Source organism: Acinonyx jubatus, chromosome F2 (assembly GCF_027475565.1).
Source record: "Acinonyx jubatus isolate Ajub_Pintada_27869175 chromosome F2, VMU_Ajub_asm_v1.0, whole genome shotgun sequence".
Classification (NCBI taxonomy): Eukaryota; Metazoa; Chordata; class Mammalia; order Carnivora; family Felidae; genus Acinonyx; species Acinonyx jubatus.
In genome coordinates, this window is record NC_069394.1 from 26,213,847 (window position 1) to 26,233,240 (window position 19,394).

Here is a 19,394-nt window from a genome sequence, read left to right on the forward strand (position 1 = left end):
AAGGAGTTTCCTTCATTATTTCCTTCTCCTTTACATTATAGTCAGAATTATATAGTTCTACCGTGTAAATAGGGCCTGCCTAGATCTCATTTCCTAGCACTGTCACCCACAATTACTTCTATTTTATGCCCACTTGCAAATTTAAAGGACATAATAATCCCAGGGAAGACTGTTCAGAGACTCATTCCTTCCCAGGGAAGCCAGTGTTTCATATGCTATTTAGTAAATATTTGTTGGGTTATATGCATAGTTACAGGAGCATATAATTGTGAAAAAGCAGATAAACAGTCTTCTCTCTCATATTATTTAAAGTCGAAGCAGAGACACGAACAATGAACAAATAGGCTAAGAAATGGACAATTATTAATAAATGTTGAGACAAGTCATGCTGTGTGTGCAACACCTGTGATTAGAAGATACCAGTAAGGGGTCAGTGTAGGTAGGCAGTGAGGAGCTCAGAAGACATGTTTATCCAGGTGATATAAAATTGGGAATTAAGACACAAATCAGACTTGAAGTCACAAGAATCAATGAAATCACTTAGGTGGGGATTGTAGAAAATTTGTTCAAAGGGAACTTTATTCAGAATTCAATCTATAAAATTGAGGGACATAGAATGGCTTTTATGAAGTAGAGGCAAGAGGATGGGACATTACCCCTCCTCAGACCCTCCATGACCCTAAAGTGATCTCTTGGTTCCCAAGACACATTTTATAAAACTGCAGGTCATGGAAGAGAACAGAGAATAAGAAAGAATTTAGCTCACAACACCCATGTGGTCTTGGGAAAATAGTACAAAATCTCAGGGTGCCTGGGTGACTCCATCAGTTCAGTGTCTGATTCTTGATTTCAGCTCAGGTCATGATCTCACTGTCATGGGATCAAGCCCCATATTGGGCTCTGCATTGGCATGGAGCCTGCTTAGGATTCCCTCACTCTTTTTCCCTTTGCCCTTCTCTGCCTGCCACCTCCCTCCCCCCCACCATGCTCTCTCTCCTTCTAAAATAAAACCTAAAAAAAATTTTTTAATAGCGCAATATGTCTGAATATCAGATTCTTATTAATAATAATTTCTAATCCCTAGTCTTATAAACTCTGCAACTGAGTTATGTAGGTCATTCTAAGCATGTTCTACAGATGACACTAGCCATGGATTCCTCACTGATAAAAAATGTGCTCTTTCTTAAAATAATAAACTAATTTATTCTTAGCATGAAAATCAAAAATAATTTTATGGGCAAACAAAAGTGAAATAATACATGTGTGGGCATCTCTCTACACTTTGCTAACTTCTGAGTTGATCTCTATTCTACGTCAAGATGAGATAAAATGCCCTGGGTACCTGTGTGGCTCAGTAGGTTAAGTGTCCCACTTTGGCTCAGGTCATGATTTTGCAGTTCATATATCTGAGCCCTGAGTCTGGCTCTGTGCTGACAGCTCAGAGCCTGGGGCCTGCTTCCGATTCTGTGTCTCTCCCTCTCTTTCTGCTCCTCCCTCACTCATGCTCTGACTGTCTCTCTCTGTCTCAAGAATAAACATTAAAAATAAAATTAAAAAAAAAAAGGTGAGATAAAATGCTCTCCTCTGAAGCATAGTCTCCTAAGGATTTCTCCATACTGGGCTCCCTATACCTTTCTATATATCCCCTTTCTCTTACCTCTTTGGCATTTATTACAATTGCATTTTGCCTTGGTAATTGTATCCCTCTTAAGGTCTACGACAGGAAAATGATTTAAAAATGCCTAATGTTACTCTAAACTTTTGTCTCAAAAATCCAGGTTACACTTTTCTGTCCTGGGCTTCTTTCCCAGTGAGTCTTTTCTCTAGTTGGTAACCCTTTTGTGTAGAGCAGTGTTTTACTTGCAAATTAACATCTTTGCACAGCAAGTGTTTTTATAAACAGGTTGAAGTACTGGAAGGAAGATGTTTGAAGAGACAGACAAAAATTTACAGCAGGAAATTGAAACGAAAATTTTCCTTGATTCATCCCTCTTCAGCTACATTTCAAAAAACGTTCTTATTTTTTCCTGTCCTTAGAACCCTGGAGGTGTATTAATCGATTGACCTCTTATAAATGGCTTTTTGTTGCATCATGATGAATCAGTGCCCAACTTGTTGCTCATGTTTTCTCCTCCATCTGCAACGATCTCATGTCCATGATTACCCTTCAGAACTGGAAAAATCTTACTCGTTCTTTAAAATGTTGGGGTGCCTGGGTGGCTCAGTCGGTTAAGCGTCGGACTTTGGCTCAGGTCATGATCTTGCCCATCATGAGATCGAGCCCCTCGTCAGGCTCTTTGCTGACAGCTCAGACCCTGGAGCCTACTTCAGATGCTGTGTCTCCCTCTTTCTCTGCCCCTCCCCCATCCTCTCTCTCTCAAAAATAAATAAACATTAAAAAATTAAGAAAAACAAACCGTACTTTATCCATCTCCTTTTCTAGGAGTCTTCCTTAACTGGTCCAGTTGATGTTCCCCAGTACTCTCATAATTCTTTCATGATAGTGGCAATACTGAAGGTATGGGCTTTGGGGTTAGGGGACAGAGGCTGGAGTCTTGGATAAACCCTGTACTAGTTGTGTGAGCTCAGACAAGTTACTATGTCTTTTAAACCTCATTCTCATTATCTGATCATTGAGGTACCTAAATAATTTAACTCCTGAGTTTAAGCAATAAAATTAAGCATATGAAACGCACTCTTCAAATGTTATGATAAAGTGTGTTCTTGGCTAAACAAGATTATATTACATTATTTATAAATCATAGTGAAAATAAAACTGTGATGTAGATATCAGATGGGGCTAGCAATCATGATACTTGTATTCTTAAAAAATTTTTATTGTGGTGGCTTTTAAACTATGCCAAATAGGAGTGTTTCTAATCTAAAGGGGACAACCTATTCAAGTGATGTAGATTATTAGAATCATGAAATATAACTAATAGGTATTTCATGAATATACTCATATAACATGGGGAGAGAAGGTTCTGGAGCCAGACTACCCAGGTTCAAATCTCAGTTCTGTTACATTACAGCTGTGTGATTTAGACAAATTCTTTGATTCTCTGTGACAGTTTTTTCTTTTATAAAATGGTGATGATTCTAGACATAGTCATGAATTAAGTAATAAAATAAACACATTTTTTGTGAGGACTGAGTTAATATTAGAAAAATATTTATAATATTTTCCAGAATCGAGCAAGCATTGAGTACTTGCTTGCGATTATAAATACATGCCAGGCACTTTGCTAGGTGCAGGAGACTGAGATGAACCTTGGCATTGGGCACATAACAATGACATATTTATAATGATGTATGTATAATGAATATAAAATTGTTAATTGTGATAATGCCAAGGAGAAAATTAACAGCTATTATGAAGCACATAACAAGAAGGAATAGAATGAGGGTAAGAAATAAGGAGTAACAGGTAAGCATTCTTCCCTTGGAAAATACGTTGGCATCTAAGGAATGATTTGTTTTCCCTCAATATTGTATCATCTTTTAAATAAACAAATAATTGAAGCTTGATAAATTATACCATTTATTTTTATTCTTACAAATAAAGCTTGCATTATTTTTTTCACATGTGTGAATATATACAGTCTCTTAGAGAAGGAATAAACACATTGTCTATTTTTATAGCTTATCAACTAAGAGTGTGCCAGCCTCCGCCACCTGTACCCAATGCTGAAATTTTGACAGAAGATGATGAATTTGAAATAGGTAAAGTCTGATAAATTATTTTTTAAAAACATAGTGTTACTAGAAGTATTTTCTTTAAAAGAAATAAACAGAATAGTAGCAACCTCTCTTAGACTGTCTTTCTCTGGATTGATGGGGATTGTTTGGAATTCTTAAAATTGGACAGTAGTGAAAAGACCAAAAGGGAGTATTAGGCAAAAAGCAAGAATTCTGTATCTCTAGGATATGTAATTGGAAAACCAGCATATCATTTGAACCATACAACCATGTTCTGGTGGTCAATAATTTGCTTCCTTCCAAATTATTATTTTGTTACCTTGCAATACAGTAATGTTCTTTGAATTCAGGCTTAAGCCTGAAACATACAATGAAGAATATATGGGGTGTATTAGAAGATATGCTTTATTTCCATATCTTTAAAGACAAGTGGTGGATTATGCTCAATATAATAGTAAATAAAGCCCTTTGGAAATTAAATCCCAATAATGTCTCACAGTTCAAAAAATGATGTAACAAAAGAAGACATTTTAACATTCCTATAATAAACTCATCATTATCATCATATTGATTTTGGTTGAGAAATTAAGAAAATATCAATGACTACTGTAAACTTAATATAAAAGCAATAATTCTGAATCATTTTAACTAGCTTAATATATTTTTAATGAATACCTTAACTATACCAACTAGATTGTTTCCTTACTGCTATTGCTTACATCCAACTGGTGCACACCAGTTAAATCTTACTGTAGTTTACCCCTGGCTTCAGTTCTGGTTTGTCAGTGTCCATGTGGTACTTGTAGTTCAATGTTTTGAATATTATCCCTGCTTATAACTAGTAGAATTTTATACCAATTGAAAATAAACTGAAGGAAAAAAATATTCTACTTTTGCAATAGAAACATCTGTTCATTGTTACCATAACTTGTTGCCTATCTGAAGCCTCTGTCTTTTTTTTTTAATAGGTGACATTATTAGGTATCAGTGTCTTCCAGGATTTACTTTGGTTGGTAATGCAATTCTGACATGCAGATTAGGAGAAAGACTTCAAATGGATGGAGCACCTCCAGTTTGTCAAGGTATTAATTCCTATGATTATTTATCTCTAAGCATTTGTTTTATGTTTAATCCAATAATGGAAAAATCGAGAAAAGTCTACTTTATATAAATATGTAACTGGCCATAATGTTAAAAGTTATACAGCTTATACGTAGTGTCTTTTATTTCATGATTTCTCAGATTTAACTTTAAAAATTACTTATTCTTCCAAGGTCTATTTTTTTTTCCTTTTAGTTTATCCCAAAGTCAGTTCAATTTATTTAAATTAATTTTGCTGTGAGGAGTGGAAATGGAGGTGGAAAATAAGAGAAAAAAACTTAAAGACTCCAATGTTGATTGCCTTTACTTGACATAGTTATGTTCTAACCACTAAATTCATTGAACTTTAATCCAGCATCTGTTACATATAAGGGTTTGAGTAACCAGCTATAAATGGTTCCTGCTGTGAAGGCAACATGGCTTAAGGGATATAACATCCATGTAGGTGGTAGGAATACAGTGTTTAGGAAACAGGTCAAGGGGCGATAGAATCATGTAATGTTTTATTGTTTATGGGGCAGGGAAAGCTTGATGGAATTGTTGCTCCCTGAATCTTCGTTCCAAATGATGGGCGAGACTTAGAATAGAGATAAATAAAGGGTGGTCCAAATGACAGATGAACATGTGGAGACACAGAAGTGGAAAACAGAGGTATAGACTTGAAGGAATCCACTGTGAAATTACAGGGGTAAGACCATGATGGACCTTGAATGGTGTGCGAGAGTTTTGGTGTTCAAAAATAACATATTGTTAATTTGTGTAACCCCGTAGGGCCCAAAACAGAGCCCACCACATAGTAACTAATTATAAATAGTGGTTTATTTGAATGAAATTGAATTGAATTTGACAATCCCTCCCCAGATTTTCTTGGATTACTTCCTTCATTGGAGTTTATTCCTGAGAAATGGAAATCTGTTTCTTGCACAGACCTTTAACTTTATCTATTAAAATGAGCCAAAAACAAAACTTTTATTTTTACGTTTCTTAGTTATAGCATGTTTATTAGTCCAAACATGCTATAAGTAGGAAATAACATTTAATTTTCTACCCCATTGGAGTCCTTGCAATAAAATGGAAGGATTTTCACAAGAAGCTTTGACAATAGCAAAAGGAAAGACATGTTTGGAGGTAAAAACGAACACCAATGTGAGCATTTTCTTTGCTCTTAGTCAATGACTTCAGAGCATCTAGAAGTTGTTTGGGTTTTCTGAAGCCTATCACCTATAATCTTGATATTTAAATGTCATTCATTCAATTTTCTCCTTCACACAAGACTTCCTTTTAGCCACTTAGAATTATTCAAGGTACATATTCAAACATTTAGATGTGAATGTGGAGGATATAATTTTAGCCTTTTGGGAAATTATACATGTGAAAATAACTTGGGCAGACACAAGAAGGTTTGAAAGAACAATTACATGTCAGTACTTTCTCTTTGACTCCAATATATAAAATTTTTTGTGAGTTCTTAGAGGGCAACACTTAATTATTTTTTTGTATCTGGATCTCAATAAATTTCTGAAAATTAAAATAAAACAATCTAGATACCTTAATTACTTAATAATCCCTCATCACTCAAACTTTCAATCTACAATCAGAAGTTGCTACTGATTAATAATTACATCTCTTCCTAGTCTATGTACTATCGAGAACACAAAAAAAGACTAATTTTTATTTCATAATGGCACTTCAGGTACTAGCTAAACCCTAATAAATCATCTCTCAGAATTAGTTTATGCAGTGTTATTACATTAACTAATTGACCAGGTACTTAAGCCAAAACTCTAACTTTACCTTTTTTCTTTATTTGACTGAATTCACAGACTTGCCAAAACGGTCATTCTTTTGGAGTCTGTTAGAACGAATATACATTGTTTTTAGTCTATCTTAAATTACTTCACGTTTTCTCACTTTTCCTAAAAGACGCTGCATCAATTCTGTTATTCTTCCCTTTATCCTTTTTAGTTTTCTTTATCATGCTTAAAATATGGAAAGCAATGCTAAATGTGCTGCTTTTCAAAGATTTTGATATAAATGAAGTATAATGGGTGATTATATTCGGTGGTTAAAACTGCAGGGTCCATCCAGCTGAACCTGTGACACCTCTGCACTCTAAACTTTCTGGGCATTGGTTCCTTCGTATGTGTAATGGCAGGAGGAATTGTACACGCTTTCTAAAGTTGTTGGGATAAGTTACATAATGCACAACAGGCGCTTAACAGTGTCTTAACATATAGTCACAATCAATACATATTCCTCTTATTCTTGATGGTTGTAGGGCTTCTTGGTATGTGTTGGATAGTATGAAAATAGGTTAATTTGTGTACTTAAAGTAAATTATATTGAATCATATCAGGTTTTCAAAAGTAATCTGGAATATTTATTCAGTTTAGAATATGGGGGCCAACATATTAAATAGGACATGGCACTTGGTTTTAATAATCATAGCCCAGAAAGGGAGACACCAAAAATTTAAGGAAATAGCCATGAAATTGCTAACTGCAGTAATAAAAGCATACATTGCAGAGACACCAAGAAGGAAATCAGCGATTCTGCTCAGATTGGTAGCAGAGCGGTTCAGGAAGGATTTTACAGAAGATGAGACACTTCATCTGGGTGTTGAAAGGCAGTAACATTTCAAATGCAGCAGAGGAAAAAAGGGCATTTGAAACAGAAGCACGGATGAATGAATGTGCAGAGTTCAAAAAGCTGCACATAGTTTATCTACTATGTTTGGAGCATTTCACTTCAGTGGAGGAGGAGGAGGAAAGAAACTTGGGGAGGTGGGTAAGGACTGAACTTGGAGGACTTTGTGGCAAACTATGAAGTTGCTAAATGGTTTTGGTGAAGAAGTCACATGCTCAGTAAGCCAAACAGATACTTAGTTAAGTATTCCACGGTATTAAATAGCTGAGCACACACTAAATAAACCCTTCCTTAAACTTACTTCAGCTTCCCATATGATTATATACATCTGTCATTTCAATATGCCATAGCTATATACTCACTAATATGTATTCTTCATCTTTGACTCAAATTTTTCATTTCATTTACGATTGTCAAGTTAATGTTTTTGTTTATTTTACACATTTTTCATTTTATGAAAAGCAAAGGTCAGATTTCTTTTAGAGTGCTTATGACCTGCTACCATTTACTTAATTATTTTTGAGAAATCTTAAAGTTATATCCAAGAAACAAACATCTTAGATTGAAGTAAAAGAAGCAGAAGTAAAAGCCAAAAAAAAAAAAAAAGGAAAACAACTCTTACATGTTTTAGCTTTACTATATTCTATGTTTAGTATTTTGTTTTTAGTATATCTAACTATGCTATATTCTTTAGTCAATTTTCAAGTGTCTTAATATTAGTTATGGTTAATTTTATTTTCAAATTTCTTTTCAAGTTATCAACTTGATTAAAGAGAAATTATATATTGCCAAAATCTATTATTTTTATATCCTTTTCTATCCCTATACTACATGGAGACTTTATAACTCAAAGTATTTCATTGTCCTTGTATCCAGGAAGTGATGAATATATATCTTTCATCTATTCATGTATATTCCAGCAACTATATTTGGTGTTTCCAAGCCTAGCTCATTTGAGCAAACACTGAAAAACAAGAATACTGCTTAAGGTGCTATTCTAATTATTTTGAGATCCACATTATCTAACTCCAAGATGGAAATTGATTCATAGTAATTGGATTAGGAAATGTCGTGTGAAACATTTCCAACTCACCAAATTCTCAAAAGTGGTCTACTCTGCCCATCATATCAGTTGAATGTCCCCAGTAATAATACCCCAAAACTGGTCTCTCCAAAATTTAAAAACTTTTTAGCAATAGTGCACATGGGACATTTTGCTGTAACCACTCTCACTGTTCTGACAAGTAGAAAGTTCTGTATTTGAACTAAATACTGTTTGGTATATATGAGTTTACTTCTGTACAATGTAAGCTATACTGAGCAGCTCCAATACTCAAACTCTTAAGAAAAAAAAACAAAAGGCTGAAATAGCATCACTCGAATGGCAAGAATTTGATCATCTTGCCCACGCTCTCATTCCAAATGCAAATTTAAGTAGATGTTTGTATTTGGCCCAAAACATGATGCTTGATGCCAACAACTAAAGTTTACTATACTTTGGAGGCTGTTACATCATAATTATATTTATTGTCAACATATAACAAATTTTCTGTATTTTTGAATATACATATATTTGTTGTCTAGCAGTGGTATCATTATGAAATAAGAAGTGTTATACTTTGTCTTACATTTATGGTCTGGAGACAACACGAAGAACTGAAAGATGACTGGTAACCTAAAATTGTGTTAAATCCTCATGGCTTACCCCCATCTCTGAGTTCAGAAGTAGCCTAGCCAGGAATGAATACTCTCAATAGAGTGCAATTTCTTGTCTGGCCCTACATACCTGAGTGAGTTAAAGTTTGAGGAGAAATGAAAGTGAGTAACAAGGAAGGAAGGAAAAGGACAAGCAAAGACATAAACAAAAGGGGCAGCGGGGAGAGGACACAAGAAGATGGGGAAATGTAGGGAAAGTATATAAAGAAATCAAAGGAGATAAATGTTTTATCTTTTAATTTTTTGGTCATTCCTCCATGTTTTGAACTGCAAGTTTAATACAAATTATCTCTTCAAACACATAATTCAAAGTCGTGTCTCCTTTATAATGATTAAACATGAAAGTGGAGTACCCAATGTTTAAAATGCAGTTTAAACTTAGGTCTAACACACTAGCATTAGTTAATGATTTCTTTCTTTGATAGTGCTCTGTCCTGCCAATGAATTACGGCTGGATTCCACTGGAGTCATACTGAGCCCGGGATATCCTGATAGTTACCCAAATCTTCAAATGTGTGCCTGGAGCATTTCAGTAGAAAAAGGATATAATATCAGCATGTTTGTAGAATTCTTCCAGACAGAAAAGGAATTTGATGTTCTTCAGGTGTATGATGGTAATATCATTTACATTTACTGCATATTCATAAATTCATCTCAACTACTCTAATTTTACATGCAGACCTTCAGTATAAACAATTGCTTATATGATTTTGTTTTATCTCCCCCGTTATTTTTAGAAGTATCAATATCAAGTTTATCTAGATACCATGTGAAAACTGTACTTAAGCTTATTATTTTACAAATTATAGATTCTTTGGCTGTGGAATTAAATGTTTAAAACAAAGATAATATGTTTTAAGGTACTGTTGATGATATAAATTGCTTGTGGAGCAAAATGTCACCATAGTTAATAGTACTCTAAACATATAAAATATTAAAGATAAATTGGAAAATAATTTTTCAGGTATGTCTAAATTGTATTATTTTCTTCCCAAAGGACCAAATATTCAAAGTCCAGTGCTTATTTCCCTCAGTGGAGATTATTCATCTCCTTTTAATGTAACAAGCAACGGTCATGAAGTATTTCTTCAATGGTCAGCAGATCATGGCAATAACAAAAAAGGCTTCCGGATAAGATATATAGGTATGTGATACTTACAACTTCAGTACAGATCCCACCGACATCTTCAGTATGGCTGTGGCTAAAGAGCACAGACGCAGATACTATTCAATTAGATACGAATCTAAGTCACAGTCCTGCACTGAGGTTCCTTGAGCAGTTTATGTAGCCTCTCTGTGTCTCAGTTTCCCCATTGTCATGATAATAATCCAATATCTCTCTTGTGATTTTCGAAAAGATTAAAAGCATTTAGGGTATTTATGACATATATGTTAGTTATAAGTTAAAGTCTGGTATCTTCAATACTTTTTTTTCAATACATTTATTTCCCTTGAATTCTTGCAAAATAGCAATACTGTTGCTCAATTGTGTGTATCAGATCTATTGAATGACTCCTTTATATGATAAGGGTAAACAAAAGATAAACATACAATGGTAAAAATCTTTGTTTTTATTATCCATCCATTTATGATACCTGCTAAGTAAGTTAAATATTGCAAGTGAAGTGATCAGCACATCCTTTAAAAACCTTCAGTTTTGAAAAAATAATTGTTTTTATATTACTGCTTTTCAGTGAGTAATATTTAGAAAGATATGGAATAAAATTCCTTTTTAATAACAAGATGAAATAATTTCTCTATGCCCCTTCCTGTTTATCGGGTCTAATGATTCTGAGCCAAATATTTTCTTATTGAATAAGTATATGTAAATAGTTATTCATTTTTCAAAATTCCTTTTTTTGTCATCCTAAATCATGTCAGAGGAATGGGTTTGTGCTCAATAACAGAATATTTCAAAACCAATCAGGCATCTCTTTCTGTATCGTGTTCTGATCATGTCTCCCCAAGCCATGGGTCATTGCTAATCAATTCAACAGAAAATTACTTTATAATTATAAACAATTCTGACAAAAATTCTAGGCATAGCCTTCAATAAATGTTGAATTTCAGTTCTAAAAATATACTCTCAAATTTGTTTATTTATATAAATTTGCATCTATATCATATATAAATAAAATTATTTTGTCTATTTACTTTGATTTTAAAACTATAAGATGATAGTTTGATTTTAATTAATTAACATTTGTCTTCTACATATTAGAATTGACTTATCACTGACACCATAATACCAATATGTATGTAACTTTTATCATACAATATATTTATGTTAAGTTTTAATAATATTATTACATATGCAAAGAAGTGTTTTAAAAAATTTAAGCATGCACAGTCATCATTAAATTTTTTTCATATTTCAATCTATATTTCTATCATATGAACAATATAAATGTCTTTTTATTAAATCTGTGCCCAAAGATGGAATTTAAAAGTCAGCACATTAAATGTATTTTTAATGATCATAATAACTTAAAGGGAAAACATTCAAATCAATCAATTATAATCATTAGATTGACTATATTATAGATTAAACCCTTATTTATGTTGATATTTCTGAAAAATTTTGATATAAACATATTGAAAGCACCACTTTAACCCCAAGAATAGCTTGACATATTGTAAATTTTTCTTTAGAAATAATAGGTTATGACATATGTATTCCAGGTCCAATCTCTTTCTTGCTAGTTACCCCTAAAGTCTTATTTTCTCAGATGAATACATTGAAGTTTCAAAGGGTAAATGTATCCTGCCAGGCTGAATAGCCTTAAAAGTACATATATATGAAAAAGCTATTTGACATTATCTTTTGACATTTCAGACTTCAAAAGATGAAGAAGGTTTTACTTTATTGACATTTTTATCACCATATGTAAGCACTTTGACAGCATGGAAACTCTTTAATAAACTGGGAGAGAGGATTATGGAGTGTGGGGGGGTCTATTTAGAAATCAACCAAAATGAGGGGCGCCTGGGTGGCGCAGTCGGTTAAGCGTCCTACTTCAGGCCAGGTCACGATCTCGCGGTCCGTGGGTTCGAGCCCCGCATCAGGCTTTGGGCTGATGGCTCAGAGCCTGGAGCCTGTTTCCGATTCTGTGTCTCCCTCTCTCTCTGCCCCTCCCCCGTTCATGCTCTGTCTCTCTCTGTCCCAAAAATAAATAAAAGTTGAAAAAAAAATTAAAAAAAAAAAAAAAGAAATCAACCAAAATGAAATGCTTGACCTAACATGATATAGGTGTCTGGAAATACCTTCAAAGTTACATGTAAATAACATGCCCTAAAATATTACTACCAAGACTGTGGCATTTAGTTTCTTCAAATTTTTAAAATTGTATGTATTTATTTTGATAGAGAGAGCAAGCAGGAGAGGGGCAGAAAGAGAATCCCCTGCAGGCTGTGCAGAGACCAATGTGGGGCTTGAACCCAAGAACCACAAGATCATGACCTGAGCCAAAACCAAGAGTCAGACACTCAACTAACTGAGCCACCCAGGCACCCTACATATGGGTCTTTCAAATGACAAGAAGTACAGTTTCTAAAATTCACTGAAATATTTTTAGGGCTTTTCAACCTGTAGGGTGTTAAGAAAATATGTGTATTTCAATTCAGAATGCATCTTCCATGATGATAAAAAATTAAAAGAAAGCTCAGAGATAGTTTTGTCTCCCAAAAGTTATTTCAACAGATTGTGAAGAAAATAGAAAATTAGATTATGTTCATATGAAGTAAGATTCACACAGGTGGCAGTTGCCCTATTTTAAGTACTAGTATTCACTTAGATTTTTTTACCATGCTGTATTGTAAACAATTTCTGATTCATTAATTATACAGGGATTCCTTTGTCTTTTGAAAAGCTTTCTACTGTAGCACACCAGAATCTCCGCCTCATGGATACATTATCAGTCAGACGGGTGGACAACTTAATAGTGTGGTCCGCTGGGCCTGTGACAGAGGATTTCGACTCGTTGGAAAAAGTAGTGCTGTGTGCAGAAAGTCTTCCTATGGGTATCATGCATGGGATGCACCGGTCCCTGCTTGTCAAGGTGAAGTATATTATCCCCAAATGCATTAAAAGATTAACCTCATTTAACGTTTTCATTTGGGTCATTGGAACTTCCCAAACCATAAATATTCAGAAGCATAGTATAGATGCCCTTCATGAAAGTAAGACTTAAAAATGCAGAATGATAAATTTGAGAAACGTGATACACACTGTTTTATAATTCATTTGTTGTTGTGTGATTTATGCCTTTCCTGTAACCACTCATACACCTATACAACTTTATTGATATGTCTACCATTCTCGTGACTTTGTTGTCAGAAAATGATCGACCCAGAGCTGGAGACTGCATTAATGTGAAGTCTGCAGAGAGAAAGCAGAGGATAAGAGTGGGCAGGGTCACTGAAGATGCACTCTGAGTATACAAAAATGTGCTCTCAGAGCAACAAATTTAAAATAGGAAAATGTAGCTGACCACCACGTTATTTTTTTTCTTCACTGTTTAGCTAACTTAACAGAGATGTGTCTTTCCCTTTCACTTGCATTTTATTAATAGTTGAGGGGGTGTCTGGGTGGCTCAGTTGGTTAAGCATCCCACCTCAGCTCAGGTCATTATCTCATGGTCCATGGGTTCGAGCCCCGTTTTGGGCTCTGTGCTAACAGCTCAGAGCCTGGAGCCTGCTTCAGATTCTGTGTGTGTGTGTCTCTCTCTCTGCCCCCCCCACCTGTGCGCGCTCTCTCTCTCTCTCTCTCTCTCTCTCTCTCTCAAAAATAAGTAAACATTAAAAAAAAGATAAAGAAACAATTGAGGCACTGTCTGAGCATTTTATTCTGACATAGCAACAGAATTTCGAGCTTCTTATTCAACAAATGGCACATTTTTGATCTTTGGACTAGATCTTGTCTCTTAGCTAGGTACAGTCACAAAGACAAATGCAGTATCAGTTATACAAGAGTTTCTAATGTCATCAGACTTAGAAAAAATTTTAATACTTAACATATCACATTATGTTTCAATATGAAATTTAATTTTATATTTGATGTATTCTACCCAGCATATAGAGTCATATTAAACAACTAAAACCCCTTACATTAAAAAATGCAGAACGTTCTAGTTAATAAATAATGGGGCTTATCTATAATCTGCTAATCAGAAGGAATTTATATAAAACAAATAAAATATAAAATATATCAATTAAAATTTAAAATTGAACAACAGCAAGTTAAAATAAGCATAGTATTGATAGACATCCAAAATGGGTTCTTTTACCTATTAAACTACGATTTTAATTCACGAAGAGATAACTCTCATATACATGCATAAATAAATGAGAAATGAAAAAAACTGTTGTTTCCTTGAGGAAACATTAATCACTTATTAGAAATCTGTGAAGAGTTATTAACTTAGTGGGTAACCCCAACATTGAGAAAGCTGACTTCGTGCTGAATAGATATATTTTGGTAAACTATCAAAACGTCTGCTTTTCTTTGCCTAATGAACAGTGGCAGTATTCACAAATTCTTAGTATTAATTTCCCTAAACTGGTTTGGAAAAGAATTTTTGATCTTATAATTTCAGAATCATGGGAATTTAGAAAAATATATAAACAATAACCTCTAAATCACATATATTTTAAATAAATATTATAATGCTCTGACATTGAACTAGTACATTTCAGTTGTGTAATTATTGCTTATCTATATAAGATATATATAATAATCTTTAAGAAACCTTTAGCAAATATAATTAACTGTTGGTTGAAATAAAAAATGTCCTAGGGGCGCCTGGGTGGCTCAGTTGGTTAAGCGACCGACTTTGGCTCAGGTCATGATTTCGCAGTTTGTGAGTTCAAGCCCCGTGTCGGGCTCTGTGCTGACAGCTCAGAGCCTAGTGCCTACTTCAGATTCTATGTCTCCCTCTCTCTCCACCCCTCCCCTGCTCACGCTCTGTGTCTCTCTGTCTCTCAATAATAAATAAACATAAAAATATTTTTAAAAAAAGAAATAAAAAATGTCCTAAGCTTTCTAAAATTTTGAAATTGCTTTCTATAATCAACATTATAATTTCATTGATTTTTTTTGGTATGCAGTATGACATTTACATATGGAGTAATTTTTTCCCCATTGTTCCTGATTTAAAATTGTTCCACAATTAGAATAGTTAAATCAAAATGCAAATTAAAAAGATATTCGACATAGTAAAATGATAACATATTTATAATTCAAGGAGTCATTTCCAAAATTGATCTTTTATTATCATCAAAACAATTTAAAAAGATAATTTAATAAAAACCTTTGTTGTATGTGACCTATCTGTAGTTGAATAGAACTAATTAAAATGAAATGGTTAAATGTCATTGGGAAGAGCTATTTTTTATGCAAATTTTTGTTTTGTTCCAAATTTGTTTTAAATTCTTCGATCATTTTTATTCTTTTTTCCTTCAGTCTCCTTATGCGTCCTCGTATATATTTACTTGAACTACAGTTGCACAATGTGAGGACAGTAAAAGATAGAAAATTTAGTCTGCTATCTCTATTTGGGTTTGGGTAGGTGTTTTATTTATTTGTCTATACATCAAGTGACCCTTCATTGATTTCCTCTCCTTCAAGAATTGAACCAGTCTCATCCCACTATACAGTTGAGTATAGTACAGTGTTATATAGAAACAGTTTGCATTCTCTGCTTCACTTTCAACTTGTACTTTTTTTGAGTGAAGTGTCTTTGACAACCACTTGGTGATGACGGTTCTTGTGAACTTGATTTGTTGTCTTTTTATTGCTGAGAAGCTAAGTTGTAATCTACCCACGGGCATAGTTGTTGTGCTATCATTTTAGTGTGTTGTCGTTTTCTTAGTTCTAAAATATAGCCATTTTATACTAACCACATATATGGAACTTATACTATTTAAACTGTATTTCCTTTATATTTTGATCTAAGTTCAACCTACACTACTCCAACAATGTATAGTTTATTTTTTAAAAATCAGTAAATACACAGTCTTTGGTGGGGTTCAGTTGGGAGATCACTTATGACAAATTGAAATTCCCAAAAGTCCTAAGTGGAAATATAAGCATTGCTTGAACAGACATCAGGGAACCATTTATGTTTGCAACATGATTTTGAAGACTCTATAATTAGATTGCACAGATAATAACATAATTGTATGAGATTGCTTATATAATTTATTAAGTCAACATCACTGCTTCTCTGTTCATAATTTGCAGGTTATCAGACTACAAAAGATCAAACCATTTACCAGTAGGAAGTCTGCCATTCAATTTTGTGAATTTCATATAGATTTCACTAAGATCTTTTCACTTTATAGTAAAATGTGCATGGGTTATTTAAAAATAAACACCTAAATAGTAGTTTTTCTAAGAGAAATAGAAACAAATTTAGGTTGAAATGAGAAGTAGGTAACAAGAACACAGGTCTGTAAGTATTAAATCAAACTCATAGCTTTCTGTTCTTTTATTTCCTTTAATATGAGAAAAATATAGATATAACTAGAATATTTTATAGGAAACCTGTAAGATTGGGTATTTCAGAACTCAGAAATTTTCCATTTCATACAGGTAATACAGTACATGTGCCAGATATTACAATATTGCAGCTGGTTCTGGATTGTACCAGTAACCAAATATACTAATATTTCTGCAGACATATGCATAAATATTTACACATATCTGAATATGATACAAAATTTACAAATAATCTCATTTTAATTAGTGTCTTGCTGCCAAATATATCCATTGAAAGCTTATGTCTTTTGTTTGTTTACTTTTGAAGACACAAATAACGTCCTTGAAGAGCAAAGATGGCAAACAATTCATCTTAGACTGTATCTGTATAGTCATTTGAATTTATAAGATGTGAACATTTATAAGATTTGAAAATACATGATATACAATTAACTAAAATAAAAATGTTGACTGCAGTTGTCACATTATAGTAAAACTAATTTCACCTACATCAGATTTATTGCAGATGAAAACCAACACATCTAAGACATTTCAGTGAAATGCAGGATGATTCAAACTAGGTTTAAGACAATATTTCCGGGAACTGTATTTGTTAAACATATCCATACCCATGATATTCTATGGATGGTGCCTAAGCACATAGAGTTTGGACCTAAGACAAAGCAATATCCAGCTTCCAGGTAAAATAAACTTATGCATCTATGCATTGTATTCCTGGCAAAAATCTTGATGAGTATTATTTACCAATACCTTTGTAATCTTTAATAATTATCTCTCAAATGTAATTGACCAAACTTGCTATGTGGTGGCCCAATTATGGACTAGCCCTAGATACACTCTATATTTACCCAATTTTTATTCTTATATAATCTATAGAATGCTGATAACCATGCACACACTGACAAGAAACCAAGTAAGAAACCAAGAAATAAAACATTAATAATGTATGGATTCACCAATCTGAAACACATTCAACAGGAGTTTGAAATAAATTATTCAAAAAGTTATAGTTCAGGAAAGCTTTTCTAGGAGATATTCTGAAATTGTTTCAGAGGAATTAATAAAATCTCAAATAGTTTTACATGCCTTACAATTGAAGAGACTTATCTACTAAATTAAGTATTTTTCTATTTCTGTGATTTTGTATGTATGTATTTGTTCTAGCAATTTCCTGTGGGATTCCTAAAGCTCCAACAAATGGAGGAATACTCACAACAGACTACTTGGTAGGAACGCGTGTTACCTATTTTTGTAATGACGGATATAGATTGTCATCTAAGGAACTTACCACTGTCATATGTCAGTCGGATGGAACTTGGAGTCATCATAACAAGACCCCTCGCTGTGTTGGTATGTGTGTTGAAGAAATGGTATCATTTGTGTTTCTATTCACATCTTGTATGTTTTAAAATTTTATGTATTGTTTGCATTTTTCGAACTAATCCCTGGACTGAAGTGTGATGTCTAAGAGGGAAATAAAAGTTAATTAAGCTGTCTTATACTATGTACAATTGGAAGACTGTATAAGGACTTTCCACTCATTTTTGGAAACTCCTGAATATGTATGTCAAAAAACTAAAGTGAATTTTATTTTACATAACAAAGTTCCACTTCTTTTATAAAAAACCATCCATTAGTGAACATGTGTTTTCTATATGCAAGTCCTTGAAAAAATGTAAAGTTTTATAATTAATTAAATTATATTCCAATACATTCGGCTCTGATTTTTATAAGGATAAAAGATATTGCTGAAATGATGCATAACTTTCAACTTTTGTCGGTGTTCTTCAGGTTACTTGCATTTAGAATATTCCCATTGCTTTCATTACTACTTTAATAGGTAAGTGAATATTAGGTAATGGTGACAGAAAATAATTCTGATAAAATATTTGTTAGCACAAGAATTGTGAAATGTTATTTTAAGTAAGGTTTTTTATTTGTCTCTATATTTCACTTATTTCTTCTCACTTAATACTAACGTTTCAATTTAGTTGGCATTTCATTTAAAATGAAAGTTGTTCAATTATGTACAGTCTTAACATAGTGTTTAATAATGCTTCTGTTTTACTCGTGTTGAACAGGTTTTGAATAAGCCAAAGTTTGTAACACCTTCTTGCACAAAAACACCATTCTCATAAAACAAATTTCCTCAAAATATAATCCTTCCAAAATTTCTAAATTAGTAATAATAGGTTGTTTCCATATCTTGTCTATTGTGATTAGTGCTGCAATGAACATGAGAGTGCAGATATCTCTTTGAGATCCTGATTTCATTTCCTTTGGATGTATACCCAAGTTGGGATTGATGAATCACATGGTAGTTCTCTTTTTAACTTCTTGAGGAACATCCATACTGGCTCTGCGTATATATATTCCATAATGGCTGTGCCAGTTGACATTTCCACCAACTTGTACTAGGGTTCCCTTTTTTCTGCATCCTGTCTTTTATATCTCATAAAAGTTGGGAGAAAAGATTTCCAAAAGAATACTTTTAAATCAGCTTCAAAGAAAAGAGACAATTTTAACAAACTAATATAATTGGAATTTACCATTAAAATATATTTCATGTATTTCTATATTAAGGAATAAATTTTGATATGATAATCCAAAAAAAAAGAAAAGAAAAAAAGAAAAGAAAGAAGAGAGTAGAGGGAGGTAAGGTAGTAATAAGAATTCTGTGTAAATAGAATAATATGTACACAGACTTTGAAGTGTGAAATAGTAGAACATGTTC

General features: G+C 33.2%; 1 protein-coding gene across 6 annotated transcripts in view; it reads left to right on the forward strand.

Moving 5' to 3' along the window:
- Positions 1–19,394, forward strand: part of CSMD3 (CUB and Sushi multiple domains 3) — a 1,242,277-nt gene that overhangs the window by 1,141,295 nt on the left and 81,588 nt on the right. For all 6 annotated transcript variants that reach the window (XM_027064013.2, XM_027064014.2, XM_027064015.2 and 3 more), the window contains 6 exons: positions 3,643–3,723; positions 4,668–4,781; positions 9,588–9,776; positions 10,160–10,306; positions 13,032–13,220; positions 17,825–18,010. In XM_027064013.2, coding sequence (XP_026919814.1) covers positions 3,643–3,723; positions 4,668–4,781; positions 9,588–9,776; positions 10,160–10,306; positions 13,032–13,220; positions 17,825–18,010 — 906 coding nt within the window. The remainder of the gene's footprint in view (positions 1–3,642; positions 3,724–4,667; positions 4,782–9,587; positions 9,777–10,159; positions 10,307–13,031; positions 13,221–17,824; positions 18,011–19,394) is intronic.